Source organism: Vigna unguiculata, chromosome 10, assembly GCF_037176805.1.
Source record: "Vigna unguiculata cultivar grain cowpea cultivar isolate G323 ecotype 2 chromosome 10, ASM3717680v1, whole genome shotgun sequence".
In the NCBI taxonomy this organism is placed as follows: Eukaryota; Viridiplantae; Streptophyta; class Magnoliopsida; order Fabales; family Fabaceae; genus Vigna; species Vigna unguiculata.
The window spans coordinates 17946861-17968809 of record NC_140801.1 but is presented as its reverse complement, the minus strand read 5'-3'; the positions used below and the strand labels follow the sequence as shown (position 1 = coordinate 17968809).

General features: G+C 30.7%; 2 protein-coding genes and 1 long non-coding RNA gene across 3 annotated transcripts; all 3 read left to right on the top strand.

Annotated features, from left to right (window-relative positions):
- Positions 1-1109: 1109 nt before the first annotated feature.
- Positions 1110-2657, top strand: LOC146882279 (uncharacterized). The gene is made up of 4 exons (XR_014985143.1): positions 1110-1170; positions 1495-1552; positions 2339-2379; positions 2462-2657. It is a non-coding gene; the product is annotated as an uncharacterized LOC146882279 (long non-coding RNA).
- An 8751-nt stretch (positions 2658-11408) lies between these two features.
- LOC146882278 (uncharacterized) lies at positions 11409-14603 on the top strand. The gene has a single exon (XM_085667740.1). The coding sequence runs from the start codon at positions 11409-11411 to the stop codon at positions 14601-14603; it is 3195 nt and encodes a 1064-aa protein (XP_085523866.1).
- Positions 14604-14718: 115 nt separating this feature from the next.
- On the top strand, positions 14719-17574 carry LOC146882277 (uncharacterized). Its single transcript, XM_085667575.1, has 10 exons — positions 14719-15000; positions 15085-15291; positions 15371-15619; positions 15696-16328; positions 16424-16659; positions 16734-16895; positions 16970-17074; positions 17144-17219; positions 17301-17396; positions 17479-17574. Exons 1-10 carry the CDS (start codon positions 14719-14721, stop codon positions 17572-17574), a joined length of 2142 nt encoding a protein of 713 aa, XP_085523701.1.
- Positions 17575-21949: the final 4375 nt, after the last annotated feature.

Here is a 21949-nt window from a genome sequence, read left to right as displayed (position 1 = left end):
TCTTTCTCAATTCTTTCTCTCTCTTTCTCATTCTCTCTGCGACCACCTTCTTTCTTCTTTCTCTCTCTTTCCCATTCTCTCTGGCACCGCCTTCTCACTTCTTTCTCTCTCTGTCTTTGTTTCTCCGCGTTCATCATGGTTTCTTTGCCTTTCTTAGCTTCTTCTCTAACATCTTCTTCTGTTCATCTTCTTCTTTTCATCAAGTTGTTTTTAAATCGCAAAAAAACGACTATGGAGATGGTTTATATTTTTTTCTGAGCTTTGTTATGTTCATCTTCTTCTGTTCATCATTTTTTTTTCTTTACAGGCTTCAACTGACGCTTACAAAGACATGCATCTGAGATTTGCCGTTCATCTGTCCATTTTTTTTGTGGATATCTATTTTTCTTCTTATATTTGTCAGATCTAACTTTTTCATGCGTTTTTTTACAGGTAAGAACCCAGAAGTCAATTTTATTTTGAATTTCTCAAGCGAACAACTCATTTTCTTCTTATATTTTGTCAGATCTAACTTTTTTCATGCGCTTTTTTACAGGTAAGAACACAGAAGTCGATTTTATTTTGAGTTTTCTAAAGCGAACAACTCATTTTCTTCTTATTTTTTGTCAGATCTATCTTTTTCATGCGTTTTTTTATAGGTTTAAACCCAAAAGTCGTTTTTATTTTGAGTTTTCTCAAGCGAACATCTATTTTTCTTCTTATATTTTGTCAGATCTAACTTTTTTATGCGTTTTTTTACAGGTTTAAACCCAGAAGTCGATTTTATTTTGAGTTTTCTCAACCAAACAACTCATTTTCTTCTTATATTTTGTCAAATCTAACTATTTTTCGTTTTTGTACAGAACTAATATGGTTCACTGAGACATATGGTTTTATTACGCAGATTTCGTTTTCATTTTGACCTTTCTCAAGCGAACAACTCATATTCTTCTTTTATTTTCTCAGATCTAACTAATTTTTTCCGATGATGGTATTTTCTAGGATTGCTACATGTCTAATATGGTTCACTGCGACAGATTTAACATCAGGTTTATAAAAAAAATTTATCTAACTATTTTTGGCGTTTATGTACTTTGATCTAACTGTTTCTTATATTTTTCTTCTGTTTACATGCTTCAAATCAAGATTTCAAACTGATTCAAGAGTCTTTTTCGCTGTACAACTTAACTGGTAAGTAATTTGTATCAAAATCTACCTTTTTATTTACCAATTTATCTATATTTTTCCACCTTTTACAAGCAACCCGTTCATCTTCTTCATTTTTCTACCTTCAACTCTCTTGGTGTCATTTTTTTTTCGTTCATGGTATTTTTTTAATAATGCATTCTATCAGCAGATCTCTTTATTGTTACCCGATTTACATTTTTATTTGGACATTTTTCAAAGAGTTCATCATACACTATATTTTTTCAAAGTTCTACACCAAAAAGAGTTAATCTAACTATTTTTTCCGTTTATCTACCTTGATCTAACTGTTTTTTCTTCTGGATACAGGCTTCAAATCAAGATTTCAAAGTCATGCACGAGTCTTTTTCGCTTTACAACTTAACTGGTAAGTAATTTGTATCAAAATACCTTTTTCTTTACCAATTTATCTGTATTTTTCCACCTTTTACAAGCAAACCCTTCATCTTCTTCATTTTTCTACCTTAAACTCTATTTGTGTCATTTTTTTTCATTAATGGTATTTTTTAATAATGCACTGTATCACCAAATCTCTTTATTTTTACCCAATTTTTGACTTTATTCGGACATTTTTCAAAGAGTTCTTCACATTTTTCCAATCACCGTTTACTCCATCAAAACCATTTCGTTTACAAAACGTTTTGTATTCCAACCCCTTCAAATACTGCTTCGAATTTTTTCCAAATCAACCTGTCAATCAGTATTCAAACGCATTAAATTTCGCACTGCTCGAGATAATGATGAATAAACTGCTCCATCATCTGCCACACGTTATAATTACTAAACTTTACTATATTCCAATATTAAATGCCCCTTCCTGAAAAAAATCAACATTAGTAAATTACATTAAATAATTCTTCTTCTACTTTTACGACGCTTCATAATTCTTTTTTTTAACGTATTATTTTTTAATTTGTATTTATTATCCTGTACTTTTACCAATTCAGACTGTCCAGTATGTACGGATACTTCCAATAGCTATGATTTCTCCTATTCTTTTTATATATATATATTCCCTATGTTTACCAATTCACAGTCAGACATCTGATTTTTCTACTGTTACCCATTTTCTTCTCTTACAATTATACTTAATCACCAACCTATTCTCCTGCAATGGAATCCATGCTCACACCACAATCCATACTTTTTTCAGAAATGGTTGGCAGATTCATTTCTATGTTTTTGAAAGACCAGGTATATTTTTTGATTCAAACTCATGTATTTTTGTAATTTATATTTATTTATTTCTTTATTCTTAACTTGCTAATCTTTTAAGGACTTTGGACACGTCGACCGAGTGTTCATAATACGCTGTTGGAAGGACCTTGCTACTAAATGGATTGTTGTTGATTACCAAAGTAATGTTCACCATGTTACTTACAACATGGATATTCACACTCCAATGATTACCCAAGGCTGGAACCAACTAAGATCTTTCTATGGAGATCATCAACTCTCTGCAGAGGATCACCCTGAATTGTTTTTTGATATTGAAAGTGAAAGAACAAGCAGAGATATCAAAGTTCTTTATCCATTTTTTTGGTATTAAAGTTGAAAATTTTGTATGTAATTTTGTTTGAACTTCTTATATATATCAATATATAAGAAGATTTCAATTGGACTCTTATTTTGTATGCAGTTATTATATATCTCAATATAAAAGTTATATTTTATTCTCTTTTATTATATGTATTTTCCTTTTTTGTATTAGATTTTGTTCGACTTCATTTTAGTCAATATAAATTAGTTTTAATTAGAAATTGAATTAATTAACATTAATTACCATTCCATATAAATTGGAAATTTAAAAGTCAGTGAAATACAATAACTATTACTTATTAATTATTATTATTAAAATAATATAAGTTATAAAATAATTAAAATATTTTTCACCATTTTCATAGTCAGAAGAATTTAAGATCAATTTTTATGGAAAAATAAATTTAAAATGACTTTTAAAAAACTTTTTGTATTCCAACGCCTCCAAACAGTGGTTCGAATTATCTCCAAATCAACGTGTCAATTAGTATTCAAATGCATTAAATTTTGCACTGCTCGAGATAATGATGACAACGTGTCAATCAGTATTCAAATGCATTAAATTTCGCACTGCTCGAGATAATGAGGATTAAACTGCTATATCATCTGCTACACGTTTTAATTATTAAATGTTTTCATATTCCAATATTAAATACTAAATCGCCAACCAAGGAGCGTTTCATTTTTTTAAATTTCTCTTCATTATGGTTTTCACTTCTCAAGATAAAATTAATTGCACTGTCCAGAGTTATCAACACTTCTCAAGACGATAATCATGATTGCTCTACGTAATATTATTATCACTAACACGCTTTGATTACCAGTACCTCTCTTCACACTCAAAGATAGACATGTCAAAGTGAGCCAACCCGGCTCACACGGGTTGGCTCACCACGAGCCGGGTTCAAAATGAGTGAACCCAACCCGGCTCACTTTCTGGTGAGCCAGAAATTTTGTAACCCGGCTCAACCCACCACGGGTTGGTGGGTTAAGTGGGTTGGCTCACCAACCCACCTAAAAAAATTATTTATTTATTTATTTTATTATTCAAATATTTAAAAAAATTTTAAGTAACCCATGAGATGACAATCATAGTAAAATCAAGAACCAATGTTTTGATCATGCTCACCACCAATATATGAAGAATTATTTCCAAGAAAGTATCCATTAGTCTAAGAAAGCATGACTAATATTACAAATTTTCTGTCATGCTATTCAACAAAATATAAATAAAAAAAAAAACTATACATTTTTTTCATGCTAATTTAGAAAAAATTGTTTATAAGACGGTTACTTGAGTAATTTACTATAAAGATTATAGTTAAAGATTAAAGTATCAACATATATATAACTTGACAATCAAATTAATTAAACATTCAAATAATTCAAATATAATTAAGCAACATTCTAGCATTTAAAAATATGAAATTGTGAACAAATATAATTGGAGTAGTAAATAATTTAAAAAAAAATTTAAAGAAAATTTAAAAAAAATTTGTAAAAAAATGTTGGTGGGTTAAGTGGGCCAACCCACCTTCAATCCGGCTCGAACCCGTTTAACCCGTGGGTTAAGTGAGCCGGGTTGAGTTCAACCCACTTTTGAAAAAGTTGAATATTTTTCAACCCAACCCGGCTCGAACCCGTGGTGAACCGGGTTGGCTCACGGGTTGAAACCCATTTTGACATCTCTACTCAAAGATCGCTGCTACGCCTACAATTTACAACTTATCTTCTTTCAAGGATACTCATATGGGTTCATATGTGTAGATCAGATTTCCAGACATGTATTGGAATATACAACATTCATTTATTATAGTAAGAGAGTGTCATGTCCCAGAAAAACATAATTGGTGGTCTTCATAATTAATGTTTTGGAGCAGTAAGTGTCATAAGATGACATTTTAGGAACCTTTACAAAGTTTTTTTAGAGAAAGTAACTATTGTTTTTAAAATAAATTAAACTAAAAATGGTAATACAATAAATTAATTAGGATTTGGTGTGGAATTTACAAAATATTACATGATATTTACTGAAATGTTTCGTAGTTTTGAGAGTGAATACTTTCAAATATAATTTTCATGTTATTTGATATAATAATATTTACTGTTTAAGAATTATAATAGTGAAGTGAATGGAAATCATAAGTTACAATTTATTTTTAAAATAAATGCAAATCGAGGTAAAATCTAAATTTTCTAAATTTTTCAACAAACAAAATTGAAATAAAGCTCATGCTTCAATAAATATTTATTAAAGTTTAATAAGTTAAATCCATGAATGAAATATATTTGTTTGCTTCCTCATTCCAGTCCCACGTCTTAAAAATTTCAGAGTACAAAAAATATTTATAATTTAAAATTAAAAGAATACATAATGATAACTACCAAATATTTTTATATAACTATTAATAGTTTCTCCTTTTTTATAGACAAAATTAGTTATTTTTTTAATTTTTGTTTTAAAAATAATATTACATATTACAGTTTTTTGAATCTGATTAATTAATAATTTCTTATTAATAAAAAATGCAAATAAAATTATTTACTTTAAATACATTTATTTACCAAATTAAAAATTAAAACTTTTTTTTACTTGGCTTGCTAGATATGCTGTTAATACTTTTCAAAAAATACTTTTCATCTTCCAGAAATTAAAAGATGTTTAGGAGAATAAAAACAAATTTTCAGTTTCTTTCAACACTACTTTCAAGATAAAAATTTGTCTCTTCCAACACATTTTTATAATCAATTTAAATTAGCATTAATTATGAAGAAACCAACAACTTTTTTAGTGTCTCAATACAATGTTATATTTGAATTTATTGTATTATAATTTTAAATGGAAAATATTTTAAAAAATCTACATACCTTCTTGAAAAACTTTTATACGGGATCCAAAAATCTTCTCACATTCCCATAGAGTAAAAGTCATTTTGAATGACCAAAATCTCTAATAGTATATAATCTAATATATAATTATATACAATTGCAAAGCTAACAATATTGTTTTGAGTTTTAATGGCATTGTCCCAAAATATACATCATTGGTGGTCTTCATAATTAATATTTTGAAGTAAATATGATAAAATAACAACTTTAGAAACTTTTACAAAGTTTCTTGGAGATGGTAGCTAATTTTTATAAAATAAATCTAATTAAAGAACGTAATATAATAAATTAATTAGGATTTTGTGTGGAATTTATGAATATTACATGACTAAAATGTTTTGTAGAATCGAGAGTGAATACTTTAAAATATAATATTAAATGTTATTTGATAAAATAATATTTACTATTTCAGAAATTTTATAGTGAAGTAAATGCAAATCATAAACTACATTTTATTTTTATAATAAATACAAATTATAAAGGCATAATCCAAGTTTTTAAATTTTTGAACAAACAAAATTAAAATAAAGTTCTGACTCCATGAATTTGTCTCATTAATGATAACATAGACTTTTAAAAAGTTCAAAGTAGAAGAAAGATTTATAACTAACAAATATTTTTTATATAAGTATTAATATTTTCTCCTCTTCTACAGAAAAATTATGTATTTTATTAATTTATTTTAAAAATAGTCATTACATATTACACTTTTCTTAAAATCTGATCAGTTAATAGTTTCTTTAAATTAGTTACCTTAAATATATTTAATTACCAAATTAAAAATTAAGACTTTGTTTTTTTTACCTAGCTTACTGAAAAATATATTTATATGTTTCAAAATCTACTTTTCATCTTCCAAAAATATAAAGATGTTAAGAATTAAAACAATTTTCCAGTTTTTTCCAACACTACTTCCAAGCTATATTTTTTCAACTTCTTAAAGAACTTTTCAGTTTCTTCCAACCTACTTCCAAGATATATTTTTACGGCTTCTCAAAGATGAATGTCTTTGTCATTAAATAACATTAAATATTAGAAACCAACAACTTTTTGTGTTTCTCATTGCAATGTTATATATGAACTTATTGTATTAAAATTTTAAATGGAAAATATTTTAAAAATCCACCTACCTTTTTAAGAGAGCTTTATATAGTTTTCAAAAATCTTCTTAAATTTTAACGTAGCTTATTGAATAAACTTTATAAATCAACACTTACGTCTTTCAATATACATGTAAAAAATATACAGAATAAATGGAAAACTTTTCGTCTTCCAAGAATTTTTCATTTTGAATTATGACTATTTATTATGAACAACAACAATCATGATTTGTGGGACTCAATGAATCATGAAGTATCAATCAAACACATAATTAGAGTTTAAGACATTCACGAAAAATATTATTTATCAATTTTAAGTATATAAAAAATATAAAAATTTTATATCATCATGTTGTTTTTTGAGATGTTATATGCTTCTTTATTTATCGCTAATGATTAATACAAAATGCAAAATCTTCTTCTATTAATATGCTTGAAAACCGATTGATCTAATATTACTTATTATGGTTGTATTCTTAACTTTATATCAATTATGGTTTTAAAATATTGCATTGGAAACCAAAATCTTCTTCTATTAACGTGTTTGAAAACTGATTGATCTAATAATACTAATTATGGTTGTATTCTTAACTTTATATCAATTTATGATTAAATTTAAATATTAATTTAAGAATAAATTTATATTTATGTAGGATTAATGTAATATTATCATTTTATATTTTTATATAATATTACATCACATTGAATTTACATTGGAAACAATTTTTTTCATTTAATGTCCTTTGAAACTGAAATTTTCTTATAGTTGATTTTTGTAAACATCAAGCAGTAGCTAATATTAGGTAATATATTCCTTCCGTGTGTTTTTAGAATAAATTTCAAAATTAATTCATTGAAAATAATATCATTTTTAAGTTGTGAAAAATTAATCATAATACATATAATAATATTAATAAATTTTGGATTCAAATTTGAAATCGTAACGGACAGTAAAAGAAATAGAATGTGATAAAAAAATTAAATTTAACATTTAAAATGAAAAATATATACAAAAAGTTAATTTTTGTAATAAATACTTGAATATTTCTGATAAAAATATATAAATTCAAATATTCAAAAAATTTGATGACCCATGATATAATAATATATTATAAAATATAATAATATGTAACAATGTAAATATAAAATATAATAATATTAATATAATTAAAATATAAGGTAAAAATTATAAATTATAAATTTTTTAAACTTTTAAAGATATGGAAATAATTAACTATTTCAATTTCAATATTATTGCAAGATTAAAATTCATATATTGTGAAAATTGGAATTCGAAGTATATACAGTAACATTTTCTCTAAAAACAATTACCAAACTGAAACTTTAGAATGAAAGTGGTACTATTTGATTAATTAAACAAAAAATATACCAATAAAATTTAAATTTTAACATTAAAAAAAATTGTAAAATAGCATAGGTTTTTCAATTTATAATGTCTCTAAACAACTTTCAAATATTTTTAACTTATAAGAAAGGTTCGTATTTTATATATTATCAAAATATGAAAAAATGATAAATTAAAAAAATTTAATGGAAATACATTAATATTCACAATTAAAAACAATAAAAGTTAAAAATATGATATAGAAAATAAACAAGTAATATAATATTTAGGAACAAAAGATCTATGGTTCTTAATAATATAATAATATATTAACATATTAGTCCTAATATAATAATAATAGTAAAAATAATTAAAATATAGTGTAAAATAATAAATAAATAATTGTAAAATTTAAATATGAATTTTTAAATATTTTTAAATATTTTTCACATATTTTTTGACATTTTACACAAACTTAAACAATAATTTAAAAAATAATTTTTATAACATAGACATTGGTATATCATTACAAGTTAAAATTATACATTCTTAAAATTTTTAAAGATATAAAAATCACTAATAATGTCGATTTCAATATTTTTTTTTTCTAAATTAGGATATATATTGTCAAATTTGAAATTCAAAATATATAGTAATAAAGTTTGAATTTAAATTCTAAATTTCAAAAGCTATGAAATATGGGAGCAAAGTTAAAATTTGAAATTCAAAATCCAAAAAAATTGTAAAAAAAGGACTTCAATAGAAAAGTCTATCAATGTCTAACCTTTGTATTTTTGCATAGTGTACTATTTATATTTGTCTACATAGTCTACATTTTGTAAGTTTTGATTGTTTACTATTTATATTTTGTTTGCAATCTAACATTTGTATCTTTAAAGAATCTACTATTTATATTTAGGTGTAATTAGTCGGATAATACTCACTTTTGTTTGGATATGTCAGTTTCATACCCACTTTTACAAAGGTATCAATTGGGTCCTAACTTTGGAAAATATGTCTCAATCAGGTCCCTTTGAGAAAAAAATATTAACGCCATTAATGATATCGATATTTAAAACGACTTACAAGAGTGAAAGGAACCTAATTGAGACATTTTTTCAAAAGTTGGGATTCGATTGACACATTTTTAAAAGTGAGTACCAAATTGACACATCTGAAGAGATTGAGTACTATCTGACTAACTAAACATTACATTTATATGCACGATCTATCATTTGTAGCTTTATATCGCTTACTCTTCACATTTTTTGTATCGTCTAATGTTTGTATCTTTATTAAGTCTACTCAACAATTTCTATATTGTCCATCATTTTTATTATTAGAGAAACAACTATTATATTTTTCTACATTTTTTACTCAATATTTCATTCAAAATTAAATTTGATTTCTTAATTTTAATTATCTAAATCTTAATATATTATTTAAAATAATTATATATAATACATTTTGTTAAAAATATATATAAATAACTTAAATACATTTTTATTATAAAATCAATTAAAATATTATTATTGAATTTTATAAAATAAAATTTATATTAAATTTAATTATATTTTTATAATTTCAAATTAATTTAATAAATATACTGTAATTTTTAATTTTAAAATTCGATATCCCGTGCGTTGCACGGGTAAAAATACTAGTAAACTTCAAATTGGAGAAATATATAAAACTTCTTATTCCAATATTTTTTGTCAAACAAAAACTTTATAAAATGGAGACTAGTAAAGTAGTAAAATCATAATAATAATAATAAAGAAGGTGCATAATATAATCATAATAATAATAATAAATATATTCATATATTTATTTAAGGTATCGTTAAAAATATTTTATTTAATTAAAATGTAAAATATAAAAAATATCAACATATTTAAAAAATATATAAAGATAAAATATAAATTATAAATTATGAGTTATGAATTACAAATTACAAATAGTAAATAATAATAAAAATAATAATATATTATATTTATTTAAGGTATCGTTAAAAATATTTTATTTAATTAAAATGTAAAATAAAAAATATATCAACATATTTTAAAAATATATAGATTAAAATAAAAATCCTACATCTCAAATAGTAATTATATATTCTTAAAAATTTATTATAATTTTTTTTTCACTAGTGTATTTTAGAGCTTTTACAGCGCTGTATATGCCTCGGTTCATGCGGAACCGCTGCATAAAAGCACGCGGTGGCAGTTTTGTAATTAAATTGAACTTTTATGCCTCGGTTGTCATAATAACCGAGGCATATAGTGCTAAAAAAATTTGACTCAGCGCGTTGACCACTAATTTAATTTATTTAATTTTTTCACTGATACAATATGCCTCGGTTCTCTCTTAACCGAGGCAGTAGAGACACTTAATTATTTTGACCACTGCGTTGACCCCCAATTTGAATTTTTTTTTTTTTTTTACTGAAGGAATATGCCTCGGTTCTTCAATAACCGAGGCAGTAAGTGTAGTATATGCCTCGGTTCAGCGCCTAACCGAGGCAGTATCTCTTCGTAGGGTTAAAAAACCCCAATTCCTTTGTTGTTCTGCGATTTCATCTTCTCCGTTCTTCTGCGAAATCGTCTTCTCCGGCCAACCTTCATTTCTCCGACGACCAGCACCACCTTCACGCACAGGTCCCATCGTCCGGCGCACCTCCGGCGCACCTCCGACGCTCCAGCGCGGCTCTACGCCACCGTCCCGACGCTCCAGCGCCTTGGCTTCTTCTTCTTCGACCAACCACCACCGCATTGCTCCGCCCTTCTCCGACGACCAACGCTGCTCTGCGCCATCGTCCCGCACACCTCCGACGTTCCAGGGCATCGTTTCGTCGCAGCACCGCACCGCCGCGGCTTCTTCTTCTTCTTTGACCAACCACCACCGTCGCTGCACCTTTGAGGAGTCGTGCACTGCCACCGGAGCCGCAGCGTGTTTGTTCTTTGAGCAACCATCACCAACGGCTACTGCAATTCTGTTCGAGGAGGTTCTTCCGGTGCCGTTGCCATTGCCTCCATTCAATCCACCGCTCCTTGGTATGTTTATTTTTACGATTTGGATTATTTTTGGATCCTCTGGATTTAATTTTTTTGGATTGCTTGTATGTTTTTATATTTTCAATCTTGAATTTGAGATTATTAAAAATATGGAAGAAATTTTGGATTGTTTGTACTAGAAGATAATTTGGATCCTAGGAGTTAGTATGTATCAATTTCATGAGAATTTATTTTAAACTTTTGACAGTGTTGACGTAGTATCCCTGTTGTCCGACTGTGGGTACTGAAATTTTAAAGATTACTGAAATTGTTCACACAATTTCAGTATATAAACGTATGGATCGAGACTGGATTTACTTGCCACGCATCAGTGTTGAGTATGAGAAAGAAGTAGAAGAATTTATACAATTTGCGCAACGTTATGAAGGTAGAAGTGATGATGAAGTGAAGTTTAGATGTCCTTGTGTGAATTGTTTGAATGCGAGAAAGTTGAATGCAACTGCAATTAGGGAACATCTTATTTGCGATGGTTTCCTTCCAAGTTATACAATATGGACATGGCATGGCGAATTAATAGACTTTCCAACTGTCTCCCGAACTGAAAATTTTGTGGATTCCATCGTGGAAGATCAACATGAAGAAGACAAATTAGAGGACATGATTCGTGATGTTGGCGCTGAAGCTTTTGCCCAAGCGCACGTGTATGAGACAATCTCTACTGATTCAGAGACTCCGTTGTATGTTGGTTCAACTAAGTTTACAAGGTTGTCAGCGGTGTTAAGATTGATGAATTTGAAGGCGACTAATGGGTGGACCGATAAGAGTTTCACAGAATTATTAGTGTTGTTGAATGAAATGCTTCCAGATGGAAATACACTACCCACTCGCAACTATGATGCCAAAAAAATTCTTTGTCCGATGGGTATGGAGTATAAACGGATACATGCATGTCCTAATGATTGCATACTCTATAGGAAAGAATTTGAAGGATTGAAAAAGTGTCCGAAGTGTGGCTTATCACGGTACAAGGAGAAAATCAACAATGAAGATAAAGGTGAGTTAGAAAAGGATGGACTCGCTTTGAAAGTAGTCTGGTACCTTCCAATCGTACCTAGACTTAAGCGTTTGTTTGCGAATCCAAAAGACGCTAAAAACCTTCGATGGCATGCAGATGAGAGAAGATGTGACGGCCTGCTTCGTCATCCAGCTGATTCAATGCAATGGAAAAATATTGATCACGAGTTCCCCCAATTCGGTGAAGAATGTAGAAATATTCGCTTTGGTTTAGCTACTGATGGAATGAATCCATTTTGTAATTTAAGTACCAACCACAGCTGCTGGCCCGTTATATTATTTATTTACAACTTGTCTCCTGGACTTTGCATGAAGAGAAAGTACATGATGTTGTCTATGATGATATCCGGTCCAAGACAGCCTGGAAATGACATAGATGTTTATCTCAGTCCACTAGTTGAAGACTTGAAGATGTTGTGGGAGGATGGGGTTGAAACATTTGATGCTTTTACTTCTAAGACTTTCATGATGCGTGCAATGTTATTTTGCACAATTAATGATTTTCCAGCTTACGGTAATTTGTCAGGATATAGTGTCAAGGGTCATAAAACATGTCCTATATGTGAAGAAAATACTGCAGCTCATCAATTGAAATACGGAAGGAAAACAGTATATATGCGCCATCGAAGATTTTTGCAATCGAATCATCCTTATCGAAGGTTAAAAAAATCATTTAATGGACATCAAGAGAATGATGATGCACCAATTCCATTGAATGGCTTTCAAATTCATGAAAAAGTTAATAAAATACATCATGTATTTGGGAAAACCTCTAAGAAATCATCTACAACGAGCCCTTGGAAGAAAAAATCAATATTTTTTGATCTTCCATATTGGTCGAAGTTAGAGGTTAGACACTGCATAGATGTAATGCATGTGGAGAAGAATGTGTGTGATAGCTTGATTGGTACACTACTTAACATTCAAGGAAAGACAAAAGATGGAGTAAATGCTCGGTTGGATATGCTTGAAATGAATATTCGCAAAGACTTGGCACCAAGGGAGGCTGGTAAGCGTACTTATTTGCCTCCCGCATGTTACACCATGTCTAGACAAGAAAAGATAAGTTTTTGCCTTTGTCTTAAAAGTGTCAAGGTACCACAAGGATACTCTTCAAATATTAAGAGTTTAGTGTCAATGCAGGATTTGAAGCTTGTTGGCCTGAAGTCTCATGATTGTCACGTCTTAATGCAACAATTGTTACCGGTGGCTATTCGTGGAATTTTGCCAAAAAATGTTCGACAAGCTATAACTCGTTTGTGTTCATTTTTCTCTTCAATTTGTAGTAAAGTCATTGATCCTTTAAAGTTAGATGACCTTCAAAGTGAAATTGTTATCATCTTGTGTCAGCTGGAGATGTTTTTCCCTCCATCCTTTTTTGATGTTATGGTACATTTGCTTGTTCATTTGGTAAGAGAAATCAAGTTCTGTGGGCCAGTATACTTAAGATGGATGTATCCTATTGAACGCTATATGAAGATTTTGAAAGGGTACGTGAAAAATCAATATCGTCCAGAAGCTTCAATGATTGAAAGGTATATAGCAGAAGAAAGTATTGAGTTTTGTTCAGATTACATGACAAAAGCAAATCCGATAGGAGTTCCTCCTAGATCATGGTTGAACAGGTGTTCTATAAGTAACAACATCCGGGGTGTGAATGTGGTAACCAAATCTCGCGCAGAACTATTGCAAGCACATCTATACATATTGAACAACACTGATGAGGTGATCCCTTACTTATCTGCACACAAAGCCATTGTAAAGAAACAACATCCAAGACAATCAGAGAAATGGCAGTTGATGGAGCATAACAAAACGTTCATGCCTTGGTTTAAATCTGAGGTTTTGAAAGATTCACAATCTTCTGAGACTTTGATGTGGCTAGCAAATGGATTGAAATTTGATGTCGTAACTTCTACAGGTTATGAAATTAATAATTGCACATTCTACACAAAGTCTTTGGATGATAAAAGCACAGTACAAAATAGTGGAGTGAGTCTTGAAGCTGAGTCGCTGCAATTTTCCACATCCAAAGATCAAAATCCGGTAATTGGGTCAATGACGTACTATGGTGTAATAGAAGAGATATGGGAGGTTGACTATACTGTGTTCACTATTCCACTCTTCAAATGTAAGTGGATTGATAATAAGAGTGGTGTGAAAATTGATGAATCGGGTATGACTCTAGTTGATTTTCGAAAGGTGGGTTATCGAGACGAGCCTTTTATCATGGCACATCAACCATCTCAAGTTTTTTATGTAAAAGATCCTGCAAGTGAACATTGGTTTGTTGCTCTTCATGGCAAGAAACAAATTGATGTTAATGAAGAGAATTTGAGTAACCTTCATATTGCTGACACTCATCCATTTAAAACAGCGATAAATTTTGATGAGGCCCCAGTACTTGACGATGTACAAGCAATTCGGGAAGATCACGATGAGGGAATATACATATGACCAATCCATAACTTTATGTATGAATCTGAATTGTTTATATAAATTTACGTGTTTTGTGAAATAATATATTATTTGTTATTAATCTTTTGTATTTTTTTGTTTTAACAACAGATATATGGCTGACCATCAGACTTCATCATCATCATCGGAGGATGAATTGCCTAAAAAGAGAACCACTAGAGGAGCCACTAGATTGAGGAAGCTCATGTTGAGAAAAGCTAAAGGTAAGAAGACTCATGTCATTATTGACGTCATCACTGGTCAAGCTTCAGGTCGTAATGGAGACCTCTTTAGAAGCTATTTAGGAGTACTGGCACGTGAAAGAATATCCATCCTTACTCCTAGTTTCGATCATGTGTCTGAAGTTCAACGGAACATGATATGGCAGGATCTAACGGTAAATTATGTCACGTAATTTTTTTAATTTATATTTTTATTATATTGGTAAAACACTTATTGATGTTCATTTTCTTTATTGCAGACGACATTTGATATTCCAAATGTGCCGACACTTAAACATAGATGTCTGGCAGCAGTCGCCGAAGATTTTCGTGGTTTTAAGACAAAACTAACGTCTAGGTATGTCTATGGATCTAAAAAGAATGAAGATCCACGTGAGCTATACACTTCAATTGATGAAGACACTTGGCGTCAGTTTGTTGAGTCTCGTACATCTGAGCGATGGAAGGTTAGTTTACTTGAATTCAAAAATTTGTTGAAATTGTCTACAAGTTGAACTAATTCATAAAATCAATTATATGTTACAGGAAATAAGGACAAAAGCCCAAGCAATAAGTAAAAAAAATAAAAACCCACACATATTGTCTCGTGGTGGGTATAGAAAGCTTGAAGAAAAGATATTGAAGGAAAAAGAAAAATCTAGGCCCCCACCTTCTGAAGATGATTGTCTTGCGCCTCCTTCACCACCATCTCGTCATCAAAAGTGGAAGTTAGCCCGCCTACGATCATCGGGCACCTACACTTCCGAAACTGCACGAGAAATCTCTGAAAAAATTGTAAGAGTTAACTTTACTAAAATATTAATATCATTTTATACCGAGTTTCTCTTAATTTTCTTGTGTTATATTGTAGGACTCCTTGGTTGAGCAGAGCTCCCAAGGTACTTTCATTCCAGAAGGTCGTCATGATATTCTTGCTGCTGCAATTGGACAACCTGAGCACCCCGGACGTGTGCGTGCTGCTGGATCAGGAGTCGGCATTCGTCAATTTTTTGGTGGCTCCTCTAGTCAATCTTCATGGACACATAGTGCTGAGTATGAAGAAAAACTGACTCAACGGTTGACAGAACAAATCACTGAAAGGGTTATGCGTCAATTCGAGCAACATTTTGGTGGTCATTGCAACCCTCCGCAACTAATTCCCCAAGCAGAACCTTTTGTGCCCCCAACAGGTAGAAGCAAAAAGGGGAGTTGCTCGGGTCCAGCTGTACCAGGGGATGATGCAGACAACACTCATCGATGTGAACTATATGTTCTGCATGGTACAGGGAAGACACTAGTTGCTCGTGGAACAAAATTTGAGGCAGCCACTATTCTTCATGGTATGGAGCTGGCGGATGATGAGGTTAAGGTCACTGTAGAGGAAGTTATTATACCAGATGCTTTAGTTCCTGTGCCAACAGATGAGGTATATACTGTGGCACAGGCATTTCAGTCTTTCCTCGCCTGGCCTAAAGATTTAGTTGGTTCTATTTCTGACCCTTCGGTATGGATCCCCAAACTCACCTTATAGTACTTTGCATTTTAAGTTTACATGTTATTTATGTTCACAATCAAATTATTTTTTCCATGTACTAATAGTCGCATGAAGTGGAAAGTCCTGAACCTATGAAGATTCCAATATCTTTGGACGATCCTCTTGGTGCATTACACCAGCTTGCTGACATCATTAGTGATAAGCCGATGGTAGTTCCATGGGATTCTGATGTATTTGGGAGAGATAGTGACATCCCAATGTACCTGCATAAGCAAGATGTCTTAGAGCTTGCGTCGGGTACAGAAGAACTGAATATTACCCTTATTCAGTTATGGATGATGTAAGCATCTAAATTATTCATTATGTTTAATTAATTTATATAGTAACTTATATTAAATAAATGTTTTTGTCCAGGTATATTTTTAGTGTCAGTAACAATATGGGGTTGAGTGATGTATATGGGTTCATAGACCCCCAACTCACTCATGTAGGCAATAAATTTGATGACATTCAAGCATACGTCACTGAATGCTTTGGACAAGGGAAGCAAATATATTTTGTCCCTTATATTTCTGGGTAAGTGTAGTTTGTTGACTTCTAATTATAATATATTATTTTAAGGTACAACAACGAATTTTTTTTTATTGCAGGCGTCATTGGCAACTAGTTGTAATTTCCATGAAGGACAACATTGCTGTGTGGCTTTGTTCCTTGCACAGGCCTCCTCCTAACCATCTGAGACAAGTTATAGATTGGTAAGAACCTTAATTTTATGAACTTTCTTTCTTATATAATTGTATCTTAACACATTACCTTTTTCATAGTTCAATCGCTGGACATAGCATGTTGTTAGGGAAATCAACTGCTATGACAAAAAGGCTAGCATGGTTGAGCCTCAAGGTTTGCTATTTTGGTCTATAGTATTATAATTATTCAATTTCTTTTCTTCATCAATTACTTATATATGTGCATTCATTGTAGTGTAATTTACAAACCGGCTCATATGAGTGCGGTTACTATGTAATGCAATGGATATCAACCATTGTACGTGCTCGTATCACAAGTGGTTGGGAAACGGTAATTGTTTCACTATATGAAATACTTATATGCAATTTTGGCTTAGTTTATATACTAATTTAAATTATTCTCTTGTGTGCAGAGATTTGGTACCAGTACATCAATCCCCGTCAAGTCCATCAAATATTTAAGGATAGCTTTGGCAAAGTATATTATTCAAATATACAATAGTACTTAGTATATTTGTTTATGGAAGCACATGATATTGTAATGAGTGCTACAATATGAATAGTATTTAAGTATTGTAATGAGTCCATCAATTATAATATGATATTGTTTCTGGCTGGGTTTGTATTTCTGGTTCAAAATTTGCAGGTTAAATGTGCTAGATTTGAATGAAATAGGACCAGAATTTAAAAAAAAAAATAGCTTTATGCCTCGGTTGTAACCAAAACCGAGGCAGAAGATCATCGAATTTTTAATTTTTTTTTTTTAAATGGCCATATGCCTCGGTTAGACCAGAACCGAGGCAGTAAAATGCACTTTCTGTCGCGGTCAAAACAGACCCGAGGCAGAAAGTATATTAAATTTTTTTTATTTTTTGAATTTCTGGTACGCATTAGGCCTCGGTTGGGCGAAAACCGAGGCAGTAAATATTTTATATGCCTCGGGTTGTAACCGAGGCATAAACTAATGGCTTTTTACCTCGGTCGTATATGCAGCGGTTGCGGACCCGAAGCCAAAAGCTGAAAATAACCGCTGTCATTTCCCTTCCCTGCACTAGTGTTTGTGAAATTTCTTAAAAAACATATTAGTAGAAAAATATATTTATAAATTCATTTCAGCATAAAAAATTACTTGCGAATTTTTTTTCAAGAAATAACTTATGAATTTAAAAAACGCAAGAAATTACCTATAGAATTGCGTTCTCGTGGTTCTCATGTGCAGGGTTCAATTGTTTTGGGGTTGTGACAGGTGACTCGCATTTCAAATCTGGTTTGTGACACAATAAGCAATTTCTGGCATGTTTAGGTTTGTGATTTCGAACTGGTTTTCTTTGGTGTTCCAATTTGTGTTGTATTGATGGGTGGCTTGTCATAGCGCAATGGCGCAATGGCATGGTGGACATGTGACATCCTATGATTAGTGCAGATTTGTGTGCAAGGATTATGACTATGCAACAAGATATGGTTCGAAAGATATATGAGTGTAGGATAGTGCCACGTGGCATTCCCTGGTTAGGCTGATTTATGAGTCTTAGAGGGGTGAAAATAGAAAAAAATAGAGATGTGAAATTTTATTGAAATTGAATAAAATTAAAATAAAATAGAATTTTATTGAAAAAAAAAACTAGAGTTACATTGATAAACTGAACGAAAATCGAAAGCAAAATAGTATTTAAACTTAAAATTATTTTATAATTTATTGAGTTAAATTTAATTAAAATTAAAGTTTAATTTATATTTTATTAGGTTAAAATAATATATGTAGGTATTTTTAATACCCGCAAGTTTTAAAAAATTTACTTGAAAAATCTAGTTGGTATCTGACACACGACTTGTTATCATCCTTACTTGCAACACAATTCTACCAACTTTCATTCATACCACGTTCTAACATCCCTAAAAATATCTACTATATCTCTAACCACATACACATATACTATATTTCTAACTACAGACACATAACTACGTATCTACTACAACCATTATTAATAACCATTATTTTCTAAATGCACTCCATTAATTATCATTACCAAAATCAAAATATTATGTTTGTTTCTTCTCCCATTAAATATACTATGAAACTCACCGACTAAATATGTTTGGTAAAATAATATAAAGGAAAATCATAACTATCTATTTGACACGGTAATAGTTAATTACAAAGTAGAGGTAATAATTCCTAACAGTCCAACGGTTACATCTTCTACCAACAATAAGATAAAACCTGTGCAAAGTTTGCAATAAATAGATTTATGTATAGTTTGAATATTTTATAAAAAAAAATAATGGGGTAAACTTATCAAAAGGCGTTAAGTTTGGTTGATCAGGCGCGAATTTCCCTAAATAACAAATGATGGAAAATTGCAAAGAGATGAAGAGTGTGGGAGACACTCAAGCAAGGCGCGTGTGGGATCGAGATGATGGTTTATTAGCACCTAACGGTTAGCATGCGGAATCCTCTTACAATCAATGACTCCCGTACGCACAAACACACCAACATCACTCTCTGTCTCTTTGTCTCTCCGATTCTCTGTTTTGGTCTCAAATGGTATCACACTCTTTCCCTCTTCTTTCCTCTCTCACTCACCTCACCACTAACGTTTTCTTGTTCCGCTTCACATAACACAAGAACAATGCCTTACGGTGGCACCTTCTCTTTCCTTACTCTTTCAATCGAAATATTTATCCACGGCGGTTCCTCCGTCGGTCGCCGCCTCTCCGGCGTGCCCTACGTCGGCGACCTCCATTCTGGCGCGTCTCCGACAGCCACCTAATTGATGCATTCTGAGTTCAAGAGCCTTAAGTGTGTCCGCGTCTGCAAAGACTCCTCCACCGGTAAATCCCTCTGTTATGGTTAGGTCTATTTTGTTTGTCATCCTGTGCGTTTCGTCTCCATTCATGTTTTCTTCGTTTAGGTTTGACGCAATTGTGCTCCGTTTTCTTTTCTTGAAATCTTGATCTTCGTATATTTCTAACTTAATTAATTTCTTGTTATGACATTATATATAAACACGTTGCTTGAATGAAAGAGAACGATAAAGGTGTGTTGATCCAGATCTTTGAGATCGTGTTACTGAAATGGTGTTTGTCATAGCAATTCGTGCAATCAAAACTAAGAATCATACGTTGTTGAATGGAAAAATTATGAGAGTGATGTGGTCACGTCGCGATACTGATACGAGGAAGTAATCGTTAGGCACAGTGAGAGTGGCGGAGAAGAGGTGAGAGGGAGGAATGTCGATTCTTTGTTCACTTTTAATAATATAATATATATTAGAATTTTACAATGCCATATAGATTTTTTATTTCCTTAATCAATTACTGTTTAAATCAATTTATTTTTGTTATATTTAGTGATTTTATTTTATTTCGTAAAAAAACAATTATTATTTGAACTGATGTAACTGTTATTTTATTTTTTATTTTCATTTTCCTGTACTAAATTTTTCGTAGTTTAATTTTAATTTTATTTTATTTGTTTACAAAATATTCAATTAATGTTTGAACTAGTATATAATTATTATATTTTTTCTTTCTATTTTTCTGATAAATATTAATTTTTGTTTAACGATTCTGATTATTTTTCTATTAATATTGATAAAAAAATTTGTCACATCTGTAGGGTTGAGAGCTATATGTTTGAAGAAAAAATAAGTAAGATGAACTATAAGATGATATCATATTAAAAAAAAGGAATGAAATGAGATTGATCTGGAAAATGATTAATGAACATATAACACTAAAATGTAAATTTAAAAGTTGAAAATATTAATTACATTTATCATCTGGTTTTTATGAGTTTAATACTTCATTTTTGCATAGAATATCGTTAGTATTTTTCCCACGTCTCTTATATTTACCATTCATAATATAGTTTCGTAATAAATGTAAAAGCATTTAAAATTCCGATCGAGTTTCCACACCCATTCTACATCAAACACTATTTGTCTGCAATGCCTTAATTATGTTTAAGTTAATCTTATGTGACACAGGATTCATGTTTCATGGTAAACCACTGTATGTTGCCCTTGCTCAAAGGAAAGAGGATAGGAAAGCATAATTGCAGCACAGACAGCAAATAACAGTTTGACTTTCGACTACCATTATCCCTAGCGGATACGCTCATTATTATGCTGCTACTGGTGTTATTTCACATATGCCTCCTCGAGCTGGACTGATGTATCAACCTTTTGCGTTGAGGCCAGGATGGGGAGCTAATGGCTTTGCACCCCTGCTATATCATTTCAACAGCCATCTATTCCGCAATGAGTAAAAGCTTTGTTTTGGAACCCAAGAATTCTTCATGATTTTTTAGAATGCGTCAAGATCTTTTAGCATGAAGGAACTAAATTGCCACATTTGTTTTACTTGGAAAACTGGTCTTGTCTCGATGAAAGCTGCAATGACTAGAATACATATTGTTTTATTAACATTTGATTTTCATCTGTTATTGTTTAATTCCATTTGTACATGTTTGTCAACAAGTAGTAGTGAAAGATATTTACTACTTTGGTATCAACATTTCAATATCATTTTTCTAACTCTTATACATTTCTTTTTGCTACATTGATAATTATGTTATGTTACATTAGTTTGTGTAATTAATTTTCCGTTGATTATATTATTGCTCTATTTAATTTCATTATGCACTATTTTGTTTCATTCAATTAGATTTCAAATTTAGTTTTTACAAATTTAACTAGTTTTTCTATGTGTTTCCTTCTACTAATCTTATTTGTTATTCACATCTCCTTACTTAAGTGTACTAATATTTCATTTTCATATGTTTTATTTTAATACTGTTTGTGCAGGTTTGTCAACAGGAAGTTGTCACACATTATTCATGCCTCTCTATAGATGTTTTGGTTATGTTTTTTATCTCCTATA